The sequence below is a fragment of the Empidonax traillii genome, unplaced genomic scaffold (genome assembly GCF_003031625.1).
Source record: "Empidonax traillii isolate 1590-97213 ecotype Southwest subspecies unplaced genomic scaffold, ASM303162v1 scaffold1819:size175429, whole genome shotgun sequence".
In the NCBI taxonomy this organism is placed as follows: domain Eukaryota; kingdom Metazoa; phylum Chordata; class Aves; order Passeriformes; family Tyrannidae; genus Empidonax; species Empidonax traillii.
In genome coordinates this window covers 22524-43428 of record NW_020957012.1, presented here as the reverse complement: position 1 = coordinate 43428, position 20905 = coordinate 22524, and the positions used below count along the sequence as shown (strand labels likewise).

At 48.2% G+C, this 20905-nt stretch overlaps 1 protein-coding gene across 1 annotated transcript in view; it reads right to left on the bottom strand.

Moving 5' to 3' along the window:
• Positions 1–707: 707 nt before the first annotated feature.
• HUNK (hormonally up-regulated Neu-associated kinase) overlaps positions 708–20905 on the bottom strand; it is a gene marked incomplete at its 5' end in the record, with an annotated part of 27866 nt that continues 7668 nt past the window's right edge. Inside the window, 7 exons of the mRNA XM_027908715.1 lie at positions 708–1719; positions 3837–3900; positions 7836–7919; positions 8518–8686; positions 12341–12476; positions 16236–16363; positions 16601–16736. Of these exons, the coding sequence (XP_027764516.1) occupies positions 1070–1719; positions 3837–3900; positions 7836–7919; positions 8518–8686; positions 12341–12476; positions 16236–16363; positions 16601–16736 (1367 nt within the window). The remainder of the gene's footprint in view (positions 1720–3836; positions 3901–7835; positions 7920–8517; positions 8687–12340; positions 12477–16235; positions 16364–16600; positions 16737–20905) is intronic.

Here is a 20905-nt window from a genome sequence, read left to right as displayed (position 1 = left end):
ATGTATTGTTTACTTAGAAAAACATGACCAGTATGCAGGACATGGTGTCCCTTAAGGAAGTTAATCTTCACTGCTCATAACAACACCCAGTTTTTGGTAACCACTGCATTACCAATCCTGGAGTATAAAACAACCTCGGTAGGGGTTCCTGTGTCCTTTATTAGTCATTTTAATTCACTGCAGCCTCTGAGAGAAGCCTCCAGGTGCGTCCAAAGCTGCCTTGCTGTAACAGGGGCCGGTGCAGGTGTGGGCTGGGTTGTTTGAACACAGCCTTTTGCAACCTGGATTTCTGCTTGAAGCATCTTCTTGCAGACCCATCCCATGAAAGGAGCAGGCCTTCAGCGAGGTGCATTTCCACACTTGTTTTTAAAAAATCCCGTTTCTTGCGAGGGATGGGATTAAATCAGTGGGGTTTTTTTTTTAGGGAAGAAAAATTATTCTGGTTTTTAGCTGCTTCATGTAACCAACAGTAAAATCTGCTTTGACTTCCAGCATTCCCACTTTTTCTGAACGTTGGGATCACTTGTGTCTTTTTACTCAAGCTCAAAGCACCGCCATCTCCTCGGCAGTGCTGCTCAGCAGGCTGACTTTGGACAGAGTGTCTGGAGTCTCTCCCCTTGCCCACGCCGTGAACAATGCCTAGAGCAGTGCCACGTCCTGTGTGGCACAGGCAGGGGGAGCAGGGACAGTCTTACCACAGATCCTGGCACCACACACATCACCTTGAGGAACCAAACCCTTGCCGCCTCCACCCAGCCCCGCTGCAGCGCCAGGTGAGAGCAGTGAAAGTACACGTTCACCTGGCCCTTCCAGGACATGTTTCGCTGTACAGTCAGGTGCCAGGTGCTAATATTTCTTAACAGCACGAGCAGAGCCCTTCCCTTTCGACTTCAATATGCAGGACAACGCCTCCCTCACGAGCAAACCTCCTGTTTCCCGCGCTGGAGCACTGAGGTGTGATTGATCCGCAGCGACAGTAACATGCCCGTGGCTTTCCCTTCTTGGTTAAAGTGGAAAAAAAGGTGAGATCCCAGAGCAGAGCAGAGCAAATCAATCCCAGGGTGTCAGGCTAGCACTGGCCGCTGACAGCATCTGCTGTGCTGAAGGAGATCTGGGTGGGGCTCATCTGCTGCAGCTGAGGCATCCTGGCCTCCAGCGGCTTCTCGCCGGCCGACTGCATCGTCTGGCTCCTCTTCCTCAGCATCTGTCCGATCCCCATCATGGGGAACCTGCCCCTGCTTTTCACGCAGTTGGGGCTGCCCAGGGGGTTGCTGGGCACCAGCTGGGTGGGGGACACGGCCTCTTCCTTCGCCGGATACGCTTTCTCTTCGTAGGTGAAAGACACCTGGGTGGGGTGGACGGGGGACGTGCTCCCCGGGGGGAAGAGCGGGGACAGTGTCCTTTCACTGGAGCTTTTGTAGGGGAAATTCATCGGGGAGCCTAAAATCCTGTACTGGTGAGAGGGGGAAACCTGGTCTATTTGGTCGTCTCTGTCAACCGACTCGAAGGAGTGCACGATGTTGAGGATGAGGGGGGAGTCCTTGGCTCGGCCCCCGCTCCGGGCCGGCTCCTGCTGCGGGGGGGATTCCTGCCTCTTGAGGAGCCGAGGGGTCCTGGGGGGCGGCTGCTGGACCTCGAGGTACTCCAGGGAGCTGGAAGTGACGCAGCCTGCCTTGGTCGCCAGGGGCTCGTGGAAAGGGCTCACCCCCCCGCTGGAGTCTGCAAAGCAATCGGAGAGGGAACCAGGAGAGCGGGGTTGGAGTCACCAGTACTGCCTTCTCCCAGCAGGCAGGTCCCACATCCCCTGGGACACACTGCACAGGGGGCATGACATGCACCAGCCACCAGAAGCTCTTGGGAACACACACACACACACTTCAGAACCTCGTTCCCTGACTTAGGGACACACACTCAGAACCCACTTCCCTGACTCTCCCTCGATACTTACGCTGTTGTTCCGTGGGAAATTCATCATCCCTCAAAGTCAGCAGGGGAGCTTAAACTGAGTGGGACAAGGACTTGAAAAGAAAAACCACAGGTGTCTTCAGCTGTTTGTATTAATCATATCATCTAGGGCCACGCCTGATAAATCTCACGTTTCTCCTTCTCTCAGCACAGCTTTGCCTGGCTCTTACTGGATCTGTGTCCTGTATTCACTGCCACACCTAGAGACACTGAGTTAATCCCTGGTGTCCTTCCTTGCATTTTGGAACAGAACCTGCTCTTGGTTTCACACGTGTGAACGTGGAGTAGCTGCACTGGCCAGACTCAGGCTGTTATAGCTGGAACAGATTTGCTGCATCGACTTCAGCATGAACCTTCCTCCAGCAAGGACCGAAAATAAACGGAACAATCTTCGCAGGATTTGGCCCAGTGAAACAAAGCAGCTTGTGGAGAAGATCTGCCCAGTTCCTACAGGATGCTGGCACTGGCTTATGCCAAGCACGTTTTGCTGCCTTTATGGAAAGCTGTCCAAGGAGCCTGATTGCCAGGTCCCCCTAATTGAATTAAGCCACCAGTTAATCACCGCCCATGAGTTCCCTCAAACCACCTAAAAGGGATCTAAAATAATTCAGGTCTGCCAGCCCTCAGGTCACAGCCACAAGTCTCACATATATCCCTTGTGAAGGGAGGGTTTCATCAGGGGTTGAGACCTGAATGGATGATCAGGATGGAATCTCACACTCAGGGTTGTCTGGCAAAAATCAGACAAAGGTTAATCCGACCAGTTTCTTTCTAAAACTGGTCAAAATTATTTGACCACTTCATTTAAGATGTGTCAAAATATGGCTTCTATTAAAAAAATGCTTTAGCTGAGATCTGAATGATTTTCAGGTTTCAGATCAAAAAAGCAGGGGGAAACCTAAAGAGGAATAAAACCTAATAAGTTGACTTCGCCCTGTGCCTTCCTCCCAAAAGGGACAACAAATGGGAGCAAAATGGGCATTTTTAAGTGTGGGGTTTTTTTAACATTTTTCACAGGAAGTATATCCCATTTCTGACCAGCTCTGCTTTACATCACTCTACTTCCCCACACTGCTCTGTAGTGATCACCCCTTATTTGGTTCCTTATTTAACAACCAGCTACATCCCCTTCCTGCTCCCCAAGGTCTCCCCTCCACGTGTGCACTACCAACACTCCCCTTTCCCTCTACTCCCTTCTCCCACCTCCTTTTGCCAGGAGCTCCCACCCATCCCTCCCACCCTGTGTGATTAATGGTCTCCTCTGGCTGTCACATCTTTTCCTTTCCCTGCTCACGTTTGTTTTTTCCCCCTCCCTTTGCTGCCTGAAATGTGCTGAGCTTGCCAGTCCCCACCTGCCTTTCCCCTTTCTCCACCATCAGCTGCTGCCCAACTGCTCCTCCCAGGGATGCCACTGCTACCGGCACATCCTCAGGGTCAGGGATTCTCCCGTGCTGCTCCTCAGCCCCCTCTCAGGAAAACACATTCCCTGGGTAGGAAGAAGCTTGTCTACCAGCTCTGGTTTGTCAGTGATCTGGGGTGGGTGTTGATGCTTTCAAAACACCAGCGTTGAGTGCAGATGATTTTGTGTAAATAGGGAAAGAAAGAAAGCTTTTTTTTTTTTTTTTTTTTTTCTGAAAGCACTGCAGGAACTCTGTCAAACACGAGGAGAAGTAAAAATGAGGGCTCATGACTGCTGAGCACCCTTCAGGACGTTTCACTCCACATTATCCGGTCCTTTCCCACGCCAGCTCCTGAGCCGACAGCAATGCAAGCCCATTTTCACTCACAAACATGAACCACACACAGGACAGGCTCATTAACACTCATTAACACGCACAAAGGGACGCCCCACGGGTGTTTCTCCCACTGACCTTTCTCGGGACCCCCGGCCTTGGCGCCTTTCCGGTCCTTCAGCAGAGCCTTGGTGTTCTGGATCTGTGAGATAAGACAGGAAGAAGGCTGTCTATATGAAACTGGACCTTTCTCAGTTCTCTTTGGGGGCTGACGGTGAAGAATCTCCCCTTTCTCTCCTTGTTCTTTGAGTTTTTTGCCCTTTAGGTTGCAAAACAAACAAGAACAGTCGGGTTTACTCGAGGGAAGGTTCAGCGAGGCACAAGCACTCCCGCTCACCCAAGCTGGGTTAAGAACTTCACATTTACGAGGAACTTATCCTGACTAACTCAGAATTACTTAAATCTTCCACGTCTCGTTTTTCCTCTGACACAATTTCACGGCTTCCATCTGCTCTGGCACCCGGGCAGTGAGAAAGATGGGTTTGGAAAATTAAAGGAAAAGGAAAGTTTTCTCTTCAGAGGACTTTTGTCCTCACTGGAGGGAGCAGATACAGGTGTGTGCTCCTCCATATGTGAAATACCCTATTTAAGCACCAAAAAAGGTCTTTGATTTCTCTTTATTCCACTTCCTCTGGCATTTTAAAAAGGTGAGCTGCCGAGCTTTAGAGCAGTTTAAACTCTTTAAAAATCATTTATTTTCCCTCCAGACAAGACCTGGAGGAACATGGCCCTTGTTTTTACAACATCTCTGCAACTGCACAAGACATGGAAAAGGAGAAAAGTCCTGGCCCACCCTTTCCCTGAGCCCTAACTCCAGGTCATGAGGGGGAAGAGCTGAAGGTGGGATTGCAAGAGCACATATCCTAGATAGGTTTGATCTCCAGGGGTGACAGAGGAAAAACAGAACCTGGGAGTAGGACTCAGAAAAAGGATCCAATTTTCAAAGCACCGTTTCACAGCGAAAATTCACTGCCTCTTCTTTCCATCTCTGGATTCAGCAAGCTGTGAAAACACCCTTCGCCACTGATTTCTGGGGGAGCCAGAAGTCTTTATTTCACATCTAAAAAATCAGGCTTCAAATTTGTGGCTTTATTTTGCTACCCCTCGAAGGCTCCAAGGGTATCCTGCCTGTCTGGAACAGAGTGGGGTGGTGTAGTTTGAAATGTCCCTCCCAAAGCAGAGGGCCTTTTGTTCTGGCTGGTTTGGGTTTTTTCCTGTGGTCATAATTCTCATTTAAGCAACATGTTTTGCTGCATCTCATTAAAAAGTCACTGTGAGTACAGCACTTTTTTAAAAAGAGGATGAAGGAGTAACAGCAGCAATGCTGCTGATGATATTAATAATAATATTCATAATAATAATAATAATATTGCTGTGTGAATAACCTCCTGCCACAATACAGGCAGTGGCCTTCACCCTGCTGGGGTGTTTTCTCAGCCACACCACCCAATTCAAGCACCCACAGCAAAGAAAACTCACTGTATCCGCTGTTAGCAATTAATTAGTTCACGCTGGATGAGCACTGCAAATGGTCTTGGAAGTGTTTTTAAAGCTATTAACGTTGCTCCTTAATGACCAAGGTTGTGAGAGAGGGGGAAATGACCGAATCCTAGACTCCCCAAGTGGCACACACTATTATATTTTAAAAGGGAAGGAAGATTTCACTCGGGGGAGTTGTAAGAGTTTGCTTGGCCGTGTCGCGCTGCCCCACAATGCAGGAGTTGTACCGGTACTTTATACTTGATAGGTTCGGGAATTACATCATCCTCTGCTATTTCCTGTCCTGACCTTGACCCTCAAACCTACCCTTGGTCCCAGCAACGGATCTGAAAGGCAGATAAAGGGTGTTTGCCTTGGCCATGTCTGAAATGGGGATAGGGCAGCGACACAAGCTCCTAAAAACTGCACATTCCCTGGGTCTGAGCCCCCCCAGCTGCCCTGGGGGGAGGCAGGTACCCCCAGCCTGCTCCCCTGGGTGTTCTGGAGGGACCAGCCACTCATCCCACTAAAAGAGAGATGGAGAGAGAGAGACACAGACTCGTGCCTGCCTCCCTCCTCCCTGTCCACGCTGAGCACTCCAGTGAAACCAGCCTGCAACAGCAGCTCCCAGCACCCTATAAAACCTCAGTGGAGAAGAATGGCTTGGCATGACCACTGCCCCCATGCCCCCAGCCTGCCCCAGCTGCTGGCAGGCCCGGCCCGAGGCCAAGTCCTTATTTCACGTCGCTGAAGTGAAGGAAGCTCAGTCATCAGCTGGAGCCGCCCACTGACCATCCCTCCCATCCCTCTCCCTGCTATTCCCATGGCAACAAACAGCTCTGCTCTTGTGCAGTGCCTGCCAGGGGACCAGTGCCTCCCAGTTCCCACTCTGGAATTGGCAGGGAGGGATAAGGGGACTCTCTCTCCAGCCCAAGAAACTCCCTGAGCTCACAAGTCCCCCGGCCCTGAGTGCTGGTGGCAGCCGCTGATGCCAGTGGCATGAGCTGGCACTGCCAGGGCTGCGTTGCCACCCGCATGAAGGCATTCTAGGAGAGATTCTACCTTAGATACAAATGGCAGTAGCACCCCAGGGGCTGCATTCCCCTCCCTGTGCAGCTCCACCTGTCCTGGTAGAGTAAGAATCACGTAATCCCCTTGGGGAAATACAGCTGAAGCAACAGAAAACATTGTAGAATCACTGGTTTGGGGTGGAAGAGACCTTAAAGGTCATCCAGTTCCACCCCCTGCCATGGGCAGGGACACCTTCCACTAGACCAGGTTGCTCCAAGCCCTGTCCAAGCTGGCCCTGAACGCTTCTATCCTCAGCTGTGCCCATGCAGAAAGAGAACAGACTGTTATTGTTCCTGCAGTGTCTGCACTGTGAGTACATCCTGGTAACTATTTCAAGAAAGACATGACACCCCCTCATCCTCTAAATAGCTACCCTGGGACTAACTCTGAGTGCAGGAGAGGCTTTGGAAGGAGTTTTATCCCTAAGCATGCCCACAAAGCAAACCGGGGCCAAGCACCGGCACTGCCGTTGGTTTCCAGTTATCCTTGGGGAAATCAAATATCAGGCCCTGCTGCAGCCTCCTCTGCACAGGGTCGGTGCACAGAAGCTGTGAGCCCATTCCTGGATGGCTGGCAGAGCCATCCCTGGCTCTGGCACCGCAAAGAGAAGTGGCAGCAGCAGCAGCAGGAGGAGGAATCCAGCCCAGGCAGCAGCGAGATGCTCCACTGCAGCATCCCGGTACCTGCCTGTGCTTCCAGGGGAAAGGCTGCTCTGCAACAGCTTGAATAAGCTGTCAGAGCACTGTGAAATATTATATTCATTGAGTCTACCCACTGCTGATGCATTTTAAGTAAGATGGTTTTGATTTATGGAAGGAAAGAGTAAGTACTTTGCCCTGCTATTTCCACGGCTTGCAGCTCAGCTCGTCTTGCAAGGAGTCTTTGTGACAAACAAACCCAGCCACGACACAAATCTGCCCCTGCAATTAGATCATCAATCCAGAGCTGAGGAGTAGCTTTTGAAGCAGGCAGACTCCCCAAGAATGCTGCTCTTTGTGTTGGCAGGGAAGACTTGCACAGCTCAGATTACTCTTGTAATTTTAGTGCTTGGCAAAGAATCAGCCAGGGAAGAAAAATCCAGCCACGGTTTAATAAAAAATACCTTCTCTAGTCACAGGTAAAAAGGCTGGAGAGCAGAGTTCTCTGCCCTACACCACCAAGGTCTTAAGATTCAAGGAGAGTCTCAAGAAGACTCAGTTTTGATCCTGTAACACCAGCAACTTGCACCCCAGAATGAAATTATGGAGCCCTATGATTAACTTCACATAATTTTGCTAAACAGAGCCTTAAAACCTTTTAATTGCTTCAAAAAAACCTCAAAGTCACCTTTACACTTCCACTCCAGGGGGTTGCTATTAGCTCCTTTGAAAAGGAATTGAGGGAATTATTTGTCCTGCACAGGAATGACCACGGGTCTTTTTTTTTTTCCTCCACGTGTCCACAAACCCATCACCTTGATCACAATCACCAAGGATCCTCAAATCCAATCTGTTTTCAAACCACTCTACAAGCTTTGATGAGCTTTACCTCATAGGAGTCTTTATTTGCCTTGTATTTTTCTATCTGGTAGAGCTGGTTCTTGTGGCAAACACTGTCCTGGCCTTCGGCCTTCTGTGGAGAGAAGAGCACAGAAAAGTAAAATATGTGGGCTAATTAGAGAAAAATAATGTTCAATTATTGCTAAATGTGCTGTATCCACTCTTGGCATTCAGTGGAGGAGCATCAACTTGCAGGAAGGTCAGATCACGTCAAACTTTCACCCAGGTTTTCACTTAAAAGCTAAATAAAACCTTAATAAGCTCTCAAGCTTCTTCTTGATCTCCTGAATCAAGTTACGTGGCGCTACTGATATTTCAAACAACAGAGCCACGTCGGCACAGGGACACAGCCCATCACAGTCACAGAATCACCATGTGCACATAAAGCTCTGCAGGGCAAATGCCCTGCAGGAGGGGATCTCCCATGGAAACAGGGACACAAGAAGCCTATCAGCAATTCCTGGGGAATTCTTACCCGGAATAACGTTATTAATTTGCAAGGAATACCTCCCCTTCGGGCTACAAAATTAGGGGGAAAAAAAACCCCACCCCAAAACTCAAGTGAAGTCTTGAGTTTCCCAGCAAGCAGGGAAACTTTTAGCCCTCTTTTTTCCCCCCCCACCCCTGCTCAGCCAGTCATGCAGAGAGAACCAGAAAGAAGCAGGGCTCACCCTCAGGCTGGCCAGGTACCGCTCCAGCTTCTTATTGAGCAGGAAGTAGATGGCGAGCGTGTGGCTGGCCCTGTTGGAGAGCACGGTGTTGATGACATCGCTGTTCTTGTAGCCCAGCTTCTCGGTCATGTGGAGCAGGACACTCTGGCTGAGGTCCTCCAGGTGAATCCTGCACAGGGTGGAGGAGAAGGCAGAGCACCGAGTTGGAGCCATCCCGGCGTCAGAACCATCCTGCTGGTGATGGAGCCTCGGGGTGGGGGGGAACCAGGCACAGCCTGACGGGCTCAGGGACATGGGAGTGATTATCTCTCTCTTCCCATTAAAAGGACAGGTTGTTTGGGAATCACTGGCACTGCAGGAAGCTGTGAGAGCTGAACAAACAGGACTCTGCCCACCGTGTCCATCCCTGGTGTGAGACGGCACCGTGATGCTCAGGATGAGCCGTTTGTTACCCTGCACCCGACCAATGGGGACCATCAAGATTGTCACAGAATCACAGTATCCACCTGGTTTTGAAGGAAAAGAGGTCAAATCCAACCCAGACAGGTCCCTGAAAAGTCCTTTTCCTTGCAGTCAGACACCCCTGGCACTCAGCCTCACGCCTTACCTGTCCCATGCGCTGAGTAGAGAGGGAATTTTTCCTGCTGGAAAAGGGGGATGTGCAGTGTCATTGCAGCAGCTCTCAGAGTGGTAACACTGCTGTTATACCCCTGTCAGTTAAAAGCACACATCCAAGCCGTGTTTATGTATCTGCACTTCCACAGAGTCTGTAACAGGCTCGGCCAAGTCGAGAAATGGAGTGGAAACGGCAAAGCATCATCTCAGTCTAAGTTAAAGCCAGACTTTCCAAAGAACTCCGCTCCTATTTAGACCTCTAAGTGTGCTGGACAGAGTCCCAGATGTATCTGTCAGCTCCCATCCATCTCCAAAGAAATGCTGGGTTTCACTTGGCTCCTAAAGGATATTCCTTGCTCCTAATACCAAGCCTAGTATCTGGCTAAGGCAACCCAGGGGACCTTATGCTGTGGGCATTTTTGCCAGCTGCCTTCCCCCTTCCAGAGGATCATTCCCACCTTTCCCACTCCTACCCTGCTGTCCCCCCTCTCCTGTGCACCTGTGCTGTGAGGAATGCCCAGACAGCAGCCTGGGTCTGATCTACGGGGCTTAGGCAAGATGTAAGCCAGTGTTTAACATCAAAAAAAAAAAAAAAAACCAGTCTGGAAAATCTCAAACAACTCTTTCCCTTTGTTCCCCTCGCTTGTTAACAGTCTTTCTGCCCCAAAGAAATGCTCGGGGTTGGGGTTTTTTTTTTCAAGTTCAAAAGCAAAACTTATCTCGGCCACTGCACGTCGAGACATCTGTACAGCAAAAGAAATTCAAGCAATTTCCACTCAGCAAAACGGGAAATTTCTGCTTGCCTCCAGGGAATTTCTTTTTAACAAAAGCCAGCTTATAAAAAGCCTGGGAGAGAATATTCTCCTGAAAACGCAGGTTTTTTGCCGTTCTTCCACCTTATCTCCACGTTCTTCCCTTTCCTACCACGTTCCTGTCTTTGGAACAATGGGTGTTAAGCCCAGAATAGTGCAAGAACACAACACAGCCTCTCCCGTGTTGATTAAAAGGGGAATTGACTCTTTGCAAATTCAGCAGTGGATTTTTTTCACACACTGTTTCAACACACCTTATCCACATCTGCACACTAAGAAAAACTTGGGAGAAATTCCACAGAATTCCACTCCAGTGGTACTTTCTGAGGCAAACTCAAAAGGAGTCAGGCCACATATTTAAATATTTCAAACTTTACAGATTATTTCCCCCGTAAAGCTCCAGCACGACAAAGTCTGGGTAGGTAAAGCTTGGGGCATCAACTCGTGAAACTAAAGCAAATGTTATTACAAAAAAAATGAAGTGAAGGAATCTCTGTGGCTTTTATCCTTTACAGCTTCCAGTGAAATCTGGGTTCAGATAGGAGGAGTATCTACTTCTCTCCTGATTTCTGACAAAATGATGAGAAAAATCAGTGCGATGAGAAAGAAAGAAGGGAAGAAGGGAAGAAGCTGCCCACCTCGCTGCACTAAGCAAACTCTGGAAGGAACCTCACAAAAGCCTGACAACTGCAAGCCAGGAATTAAAAACAGAGGCACGAAAACACACCTACAAATGCAGAAGAATTGTGAAAGCACATTAAAGTACTTCTGTACTTTTTTCCCTCTTTTCTGCAGCTAAGACTCAAACAGACAGAGAATTAAATTACCCCTCCAGCTCCCTGTTACACTTACATTGACTTAACAGATGCCACATTTAGTGGATTGATTGGGCTCATTATGACAGTGATTTCATTAGCTTAATGACTCATTCAGTTTACACTTGTTTTCCCTTTCTTTACCACACAACGTTCACATGCACAGTCCAATGCACCACAGACACTCACATCTCCTTTTGCCAAACACCACACTGGGCAAATTAACTCAACTGCCCTTAAATTTGCAGCAGGAATGTCAAAGAGAATGGATCTGCCTGCTCACCTTCCTTGTGAAACAACTCTTTGCACCTTCATATTGTGTCCAGGCGGGGTCTGGGCGCTGCCAGGCCCTGTCGGATGGTCCCTGGTGATGCTCCCCCCTGGCACCCAAGCTGCTCAACACCCACCCAGCATAAACCTTGAGGGTGTAAAACCTGTGATTCTCCTCAGGTCAAAGGCACAAAGAGTGTCTTTGTTTGGCTGGTGACCACCAAATCCTTTTTGGGGGGAGGACGGTGGATCCGACGTTCAGATAAAAGTCATCGCACCTACAAGCTACATCTGGTTTCTGGCGGGGGGGGAAATTATGATCTTCACTGAGGGACTCTCCTCTTAGCGAAGCCAGGACAGAAATTCTGGAGCGCTATCAAATTTTAAGCAGCAAAATTAGGCTTTAATTCACTGCCTTTGCCTCGGTGTTGCCTGAGCTGCGAGCCAGCACCTCCTGCAGGTACCGGGCTGTGTGTGAGGCACAGCTGGAGGGCTTTGATAGAGCAAGGAGGTTTTATCTGATCAAACACAGGCTTGTATTTCCAAGTGAGTTGCCCGAGGCTCCATTTACAGTCACAGGAGAGGAACTGGTGTCTCCTGGGCACAGAGTCATCCTAAGGCAGAATCAAAGAGAAGGCAGATGAATCCTCATGTAAAGAGTGCCCTTGTTTCTCGGCACTGACTGCAAGGAGAGCCTTGCCTGGCTGGCTCATGTGGCAGCTCTGCACATGTTTAAAGTCAAGCAAGATTATTTCTAACACCACCAAAGTGGACCACAAGTATCTTTCCTGCTTTTTCTTTTTCCCTGGATGGATGTTTGACTGACCATGAGATTTGTTCTCTTCTTGCATTGAGTCATGTATTCAGCAAGGTTCAAGGTGAACAAGGAGGCAGGATCACTTAACTCTGACCTTTCTTTTCTCTTTATCCACAGAGCCTCATGGATATAGCACAAAAAGGCAGAGCCTCTGCAGGAAAGGTAACCTGGATTTCACTGAATCACAAGGAGATCAGAACTGCCCGTCACACATCCCCCCATTCCCATGGAGCCATGATCTGCACCCCAGGCCACCCTGCAAATAAATAATACACCGCAGGCCAGCTTCTAATTTAAGGTATTGCTTTGGACCACTCCAAGCAACACTTCCTCAATCCTAACAACTTCCACGACGGAGTCACAAAAGCAATCCCAGAAAACGCGCTGGGATGGTGCCACAGGAGCGGAGCTGAAGCCCCAGACCTGTTCACATTTCCACACACACGATGTTCACAGACACCCTGGCGGGCTTTCTCCTCCCTTCCAGGCAGTACCTGTTTGGGTAGGTGACGTTGGGTGGTGCTCTTCCAGGGTAGTTCTCGTTGAGCCATCGATTTGCCAGGGCCTGCTGGATGTTTGGTCTCTTTGCGGGGTCTGGCTCCAGCAGAGACCGTAGGAAGTTGATGGCAGCTGTGAAGAAAGCAAGGAAAAAGCCCAAACAATAGCTGTGCCATCTGCTTTATCACTTACACAGCAGTGGAGTTACTACAGGTGCGTAGCCTGGCCAAGAGTGTACTAAAAAGCGATGTTTTCCTTACGGTGTGCTCTGATGTCCTTGGGAAAATGGAAGTACTGATAAGGGATTAGTAAGTAAAATAAACAGTGATTTACAGTCACAGTGATTTATGGAGTCATAAAAGGAGAGGAGAAAAAGAGGGTTTTTTGTCTCAGAGCTTGTTTGAAGTTTCAAAGCAGGTGTGACAACACTCGATTTCCTCATGAGGGCAAGAACTGGAGCAAGGTCAGACAGAAATCACTGTGTTTAAGGTAAGAGGAGATGGACCAGAGGGGAGGGGAGGGATGCAGAGCCAGGAAGGAAGACATGGCAAATTCGGCTCCCTTTGACATTACGAGGTCAAATTCTCTCCTGGCTTCCATCCAGCCTACAATCAGCTGCAGAAGGTTTTAGCCCAATTAAAAGAGAACATCAAAATTCATTTTCATTTTGGTCTCAGGTGCTGAACCTTCAGCTTCCAGAGGCATTTGAATAATACCCAACATTTTTGCTCTTTTCCTACAACAACAATATTGCAGAAAAGCAGCAGGAAAAGTCTACATCCAAGTTCATAAACTCGCTGGAAGCTGTTCCCTTCGTGCCCAGAGTGCCCCCTCCTCGTCCTCCTGGGCACGGAAATCCCCATTACAGCAAACAACAAACCCCTTGTTCTTCCACTTCATCTCCTCTCGCTCCAGTAGCTCCCTTATCTCTGTGTTAGAAACCACACACATCCCATGGGCTCAGAGCAAAACAAATCCCCCCTTCCCAAGCCAACACCCTCCTCCTCCATCATCATCATCATCACCACCACCACCACGCTCAGCCCCCCAAATCACCTGATGTGTCCTTAAAAGTCTTACTTCACCACCCAAAAGGCAGACTAATTAAATGAAGCTTGTGAGGCACCACAGATAACAGATTCAGACTGGGACAAACTAATTCTGGAGGGAAGTTCCCCCCTGGAAGCTCCCCGGACCCGGGAAACATGGTGGAGGATGAGTAACTGTGCTGGCTTGGGCTGATTTGAGCTGTCAGATGGTACAAGGAGGAGAGAAGCCTTTCCCAGATCAGCCAAAATTAGCGCCCCAGGGAGCAAACATGAGCAAACATGTTCCCTGTCATGACTGAGACCAGCTCAGTGTCTCATTCCCTCTCCAGGAGGCTGTGCCTGGTCGTAACCGGGGACGCAGGTATGGCTTAAAAACACCTCTGGAGAGAAAGCAGCAAGGTCATTCCACAAGCCCCACCTAATAAAATCCCTCCTCCAAACTACGGGCACAAACAAACAATGGCTTTTCTCATCTCTGCTGAATTCCAGAAGGAAGAACGTGAGCATACGGAAGAGGGAAGGAAAGGAATGTGTGCGGGGTGAATACCAACCTCCCTCCCGACTGACCTCTGCCCACCCAAAATCAATAACCAGGTGGCTGTGTTGTTTTAGGGAGCTTAAGTGAAAAATGGTTTCCTAAGTGGGGAAAAATCAAACAGTAACTCCAAACTTCCCCCGTCGCTACACAGGCTGCTCATGGTCACCCAATATTCTAACCAACACAAAAAAGTGTTTTATTGCTCAGTGATAAGACTGACTATTACATGAGGGGGCTGCATGTTCAGTAACTGTGAAAAGAAATATTGAAAGACAATGTACTGAACAAGCAAAACAGACTCCTGCAAAAACTCTCTCTATATAGTTAATTTATATATATAAAATACATATAATAAAACCTGATTAGAGCAAAAGGTCCATAAACCTAAGAAGTTAATGAGCACTACAATTCAGAGAGCAGAGGAGCAGAGTTTGCACCCACTGACCCAAAGCTTAATGGTGGCAGGAACAAATGTCATCTTAAATCAGAGTGTGCGGCGTCAGTGAACGTGAGAGGCCACTGGCTCAGATCAGGAACTGATGTGTACCTTTGTTCCCTGTGAGGAAAGGTTAACATGCTTAAATCTAGTCCATTAATTTGCCATCATCTCTCCCAAGTTCTCACAGGATAAACAAAATACTGCTTTCCCTGGAGACCAGTGTCCAGTGAGCTCCACAAATGCCACAGAGAGGTGAGAAAAATCTCATCTCCACTAAAAATGGGAGGCTGAATGAAACAGTAAAATGAAGCCTGTCAAAAGTAACATTATCTTTTTTGCTACCCAGTGTTTGCCCAGGCCTTTCCGGGGTGGTTCAGGCTTGAGCTGTCCCAGTGAAGTCAGTGCAATCTCCCACTTAAAGAGAATGGGAAGTAAACGACGACTGGGGAAACAGTCCATGGGTTCAAAGACACTCCACAAGCCATCATGTAACTGCTCTTCATTGGTAAAACAATTTACCTCAGTCTAGGAGGTACATTTCTTGCCAAACTTGGAAAATGCTGACTATACCATGCAAGTCCCTGAATTCAGAGGTAACCTTGCAACTGATGAAGGACTTGGCATCTAGACAAGTGCAGCAGGAAGCAGTCAGTGCAATCTTTCTTTTAATTTACACATTGGGGCTTTAAAGCCTGCGCTAGAACATTAAAACAGCCATTTTGTGCAAGTGAATCCTAACGGGAGTGGAAATTCCAAACACCCTAATTGAGTCAAACACACAGCAAAAAAAACCCACAACAACCAAACAAACCCAACCCCAACAAACCCCAACCAAACAAAAAACCGAAACAAAACAAAACAAAACAAAAAAAAACCAAGCAGAAACTTGCAGCCTCCCAGCTCACTTGTAAACCCTCCACTTTACAATATGCCAGAATATGAACTGCTGGCAGGAAAAGGGTCCTTCATGCAGGAGCTGAGTGAACAAGGAGCAACAGGTTAGGCAGGGATAACCCAGGTGATAAAACCCTTCCCCATCCACCTCTTCCACGGGTAAATCTGTGCTTGGAGAATTCATCTCGTGACACAACTCCTGAGGGCTTTCTCTCACAACCTGTAACAACAGTTTCCTTCCTTGGCTGCCCTTTTTGCACTTGCAATCTTTTCATTTTACTGAGTGGCCCTTTGCAAAGAGGCTGCCAGGGAAGGAGAACAGAAGCTCTCCACCAATTTGGCACACGAAAATAAAACCCAACTGGCGAACAGAGCTTGTTCCAAATGCTGACAGTGGTCTTGCTGCAAGCTGGAAAATGATTCTGTTGCCTAGTGACACGGCTCTGAAGCAGGAATTAATATTTCTTGTGCTAATACATCAACAATTTCGCATTTTGTGAACACACAGAGGTTGTCTCAGGTCACCATCCCAAAATAGCTTCCTGAGAGCATGTCATTACGACTCCATGATAAATGTGAGGTCATTTGAGGTGGTTTATCACTCAAACCTGGTCATGATAATGCCCAGGAATCCCTTACTCCGAAATGATCTGGCTGTCCATCCGTACGCTAAAATCTGAGTGTGCAAAACTGACCCACTGCTCTACAAAGGTGGTTTCACAGAACTTCACAGGCTTGTCCCTTCTCTCACGTCCAGCACAACCCGGTGCTTCTGCAGCTGGCACACAGAAGAGAAAACAGGGAGAAAAGGAAGACCAAAAGGAGTTCCACTACAGCAATTCCTGCACTTCTCTCAGAGGCTGAAATGAAAGGAGCTGCTTTTCCCAACTAGCACAACACACTGGCAGCAGGAGCCACCATCATTCCTTGCAATGGCTCTGACCAGGTCCCAGCACGCTCCCTCTGATTACCTGAAGAGAGCTGGGTGGGGAAAGGGTTCATCTCTTTGTCCACCATTTTCTGGTACAAGGCTCTCAAGCTGAAGGGCTCCACGGTGAAAGGCAAGGTTCCAGTCAACATGGCATACATGTTCACCCCACTAAGAGAAAAGAGGGAGAAAAGGAAACCAAAATGATCAGGAACAAGGAAAAAAAAAATTAATCTTAGTGTTTAGAGACTGTATTTCATCTTTAAGGCCTGACACTATCACGTTATTGGATGCCCCATCTCTGGAAATGCTCAAGGTGAGGTTGGATGGGGCTCTGAGCACCCTGATGGAACTGAAAGTGTCCCCTGCTCATTGCAATGACAATTATGAAGTAGAGAAGTAACTCACATGGACCAAACGTCTATTTTGGGCCCGTATTTCTTCCTTGCCAGAAGTTCAGGGGCTGCATATGCTGGGCTCCCACACTGGGTGCTGAAGGGATCAGAATAACCCAGGATGCCTGCACAGTTGCTCAATCCAAAGTCTGTGAAAGGCACAGAGGCAGAGTTAGGAAAGACAGTCACAGTCAGACCGCCCTAGAACACAAGTGAGAAAGAAAAGAACATTTTTCTTCCACGAGCCTGAGGGGGGAAAAAAAAAATAAAAATTCACCCACATGCAAAAATTTCATGTAATTGGGTTGTACGAGGTGCTAAATAACCAGAGATTTCCACAACCAACAACAACAAAAAGTCTCAGGATATGCACAATCATCCATTTGAGACACAAAGCTGTGAACTGGATGGCAACAGGCAGAGCTGAGCTCTGCCCAGGCACCGATGTGCACAGGGCAGAAGGGCCACCAAGGGCTGCTGTGGCTTCCCCACTGCTGCAGGGTGTTATGGAGAGCCCAGATTTAGGTGGGACTCCCTCAACATTCCCTAAAAATCGTGTCAATGAGCCATCAGATGTAAGGGGGGGGGTCATTTTCTGGGCTATGCACAAGCACAGAGGGGTGGAGAGGCAGCGCTCCAGCTCTGAGATGACACGGGGAGGTCGGGGAACAAGAAGGGGAGGGAATGTCTTGAATTGGCTGCCCCCTCCCTGACTTCTGCCTCGAATTATAGCATTTCTGGGTGTATCTGCCACTCCATTGCTGGCAGTAACAACAAGGGACTGGCACAGGCTGGCACTGGAGACCAGAGGGAGCCTCTCAGCAGGAGGAGGCTGAGGCTTCCCAAGTGCTCTCAGACAGCCCAAGACCAGGCTGGCGCCGGGAAGGGTGTTCCCAAAAACTCCCCTGTCTGCTCTGCAGGCTGAGCTGGGCTTGGGGAAGCATCTTAAAAAAATTAAGCCACTCAGCAATGAAAGGAAGGCAGGGTCAGTCACACTGGTGGCAGATGTGGATGGTGCCAGGGGAGGGCAAACCCACCCTGTCCAGGGGTGGCCACGCTTGGCTTGGGAGAAAGCAATTAGGAGAGCTGAGAGAGAAGGGGAAATCAGCCAGGAGTCCCTCAAGGTATTAAAGGGCAGACACATAAGCCTTATTCCCTTAAAAACCAGGCAAAAATATAAAAAAGCTTACCAAAAAAAAAAAAAAAAAAAAAAAAAAAAAAAAAAAAAAAAAAAAAAAAAAAAAAAAAAAAAAAGGCAATTATCAGGCTGACTGTGCGAGCTGGAGTGCCCAAATGATGGCAGAGCGCTTTCCACTCCACTGGCTGCATCTCTGAGAGCCACACAAGCACGGGGAACACAGGAATCACCATATTTCACATGTAAAGAGGCTCAAGGGGGCTTTCCTGGAGAACTCTGTCAACACTGAAGGAGGAATCAGGACAATTTCCTTGCCTCTGATGGAAAACAATTATCCCTGGACACTGCTTAATCATCCCTGTTAGATACATATTATCCCCGGGGCTTTTACAAATACTACAGAGACTCCATTAACTTAATTAACATATTCATTAGCTGTGGCCCGAGAGGAGTTATGTCAACTGTAAAACACATTTAAGACTCCTAGAAATGGTATCTCCACACAGTATCATTGCTGGTCTTTACCCTGGAGTGTCATACCCCCTCCAAGTTACTTCCCTGCACTGTAATGCCTTGCAATCAAAGTACAGAAGAGCTGCGTTCTGAAATGGTAAAAATCAGCATCCCTTCATCAGTGTCAGTGAAGGTTTTCATTCTCTTCTTTTATGAGCACCTTCTCTCCAATTATAAACACCTTCTCTACAATCATAAACATCTTACTCACTCCCTTCAGCTCATACATCTAAAGCTGCTACACCTTTTTTTCCCCTAGTGGCTGCTGAAATGCAGAATGTGTGCTAACAAATGCATCTCGTGGACAGGGATTTCGTAGCCCTGGAAATGAGACTGCTGTTATTAACACCGTGGCAGCACATCGTGATCACGGGGCGATTTTTATTGAGAATGAACCGCTGAGCTCGATAAGGGACGGTGTGACCACCAGCCTTGGGGATTCCACTGCCACTCCTGCCCCTCTGCCTTGGGCTCCCTTTCAGTGAGCCCAGCTAATTAACAGAATTCAGATCAAAAGGCCACCCTTGGTTTTTCCAAAGTAAATATTATGACACGGGAACTCCACCGCCCCCGCCGTTCGTGCTATCGAAGTATCGCATCGCACGACTCCTCTGCGACGCCTCCGGGAAATCAGCATTAATCTATGGATGCACAGCCATCTCTGGAGCTGTGACAGCCAGAGCAGGGAAGGAGCTGTTACAACAGAAGCTCCTGGACAAGCTGGACCAGCAGAGCTGAGTGCCACAGGCGCCCCAGCGGGACACCAAGGACTTCGCGTGGCCTGCGAGCGGCTTTTCACAGCTCGGGGTGGGAGATGAAGAGAAGCGAATTATTCCCAACATTCCCAGTCCTGGTGTTCTTCAGCCTGCTTAACAGACTGCTAAGAATAAGTCCTCTTAAAGGGAACTTTTCTAAGAAGAGCATCTAAGAGCACATCATAAACCGCCTTGTCACGAAAAAGAGGAACGAAACCCAGGTGCCATGGAGCAGCTGGGTGAAGAAAGGGACTCGAGGCATTCACTTCCCACCGAGATGCATGAAAAAGCAGGGACTTTCAGTGTCACCTCCTGGCACACTTCAGATCTTCATCTCACCTCTTCTTCTCTCTTTATGGCGGGTTTTTCTTCGTTTCACAGCTATTACAGGAACCAGGGCTGCTGGTAGGATGCAGCACGAGCCGGCTGCGATGTTAAAATCTGGTTTCACTTGACAGCAGAATTACTACCACCACCTTTGTTTTGCTACAACATACCCAGTTGGATGGTGGGATTTAATGGCTTTGTTTTAAAATACATACTGTGTGCAATCTGCTGTGCTTAAAAACATCAGGCTGCAGACCTGAGGACAATCTATTTCAACTCCAGCGAGGCTACAGAAGATCAAACTGTCTCTTTTCTCTGTTCTTCCCACACCACCCACTGCAGGGAGACCTTTCCATGCAACCAAAGCCAATGAAACCGCGGGAACAGTTGTGGAGCAACGTTCTTTTTGGCACAGGAGTTTTAATTGCGCACGTATCGCCCGATTAGGTCTCGCTTTGGATGTCAAGTTCACATACTGTTGTGTAACCAAACACCCGATACACAAAATAACAGGGAAGCCTGCAGAAGTTCTTTAAATCCATCAGATGTTCACACAGCACTGTTGCAAACCATCTGGTCTCACTTATCTGCTAAATCAAGATAATGGGTGGTATCCACCATTACTGGTGAGTGATTCATGGCAGCATCTCAGTCTCCTCCTGACCCACGACTGAGGTAATGCAGAGTTCTCTCTGCTGTTATTTTCCCAGATTTGCTCCGGGATAATCACCAAAAAAGTCAGAGCAGCGTTTCCAAAAAAAAAAACCGAATTCCCCAAGCGTAATCCGAACGTTTCAGATTTCGTTAACCATCCTCCTCTTTGTTTGTCTGGAGATGCACGTGCTTTACACGCCAGTGAGCGTCCCCTCGACCTGAACACCGAGTGTTTCTCGTCACTTCTCAGTCCACGAAACCTTCCGAGGGAAGGCGGGCTGAGTTTTTTTAAGTCTGCAGCCACAGACTGCGCTGCAGGCAAAAAAGTGTAGGCAGGGAAATAAATATAAACAGATGTTGGGCGCTTATTTTTATGAAGGGAAGATTTTTCTTCTCAATGCCCACATTAACGTTAATGGGAGTTATGCGAGGCAGAGAGAGACTGTACCCACCAGTGATTAATCTAAAATGTCTGCACAGCTTGAATGAACCGGGCCCCACGTACAACTGATACCTAAATGCAAATCAAGACTCTGATACCGCTGGTCTTTTTCATTTTTTAACAGCCCTCCGAACCAATTCCGCATCGGGTGCTGGAAGCAAATTTAACAAATATAAATATAGGACCGAATTTTGCCAGCTGCTAAAAATGTGCTCAACTCCCACTGACTTCAGAGGAAGCATATGCATACGGGGGCAGAATCCAGCCCTTAGCAAATATGAAATGATCAGGATAATAAAATAAATTACTTCTGTGGTGTCAATTCTTGAATCCTCGACAAAGTTCCCAAGCTGAATATGAAAGCTGTGGTTTGAAGAATGCAAGATTATGCCCATACCCAGTTAAAGCTGAATTATTTGGATCATTTTTTTTTCAGGAGATGCTGTCAGGAACAGCTTGATTGCTATCTATACTCTCCCAGCTCTCCTC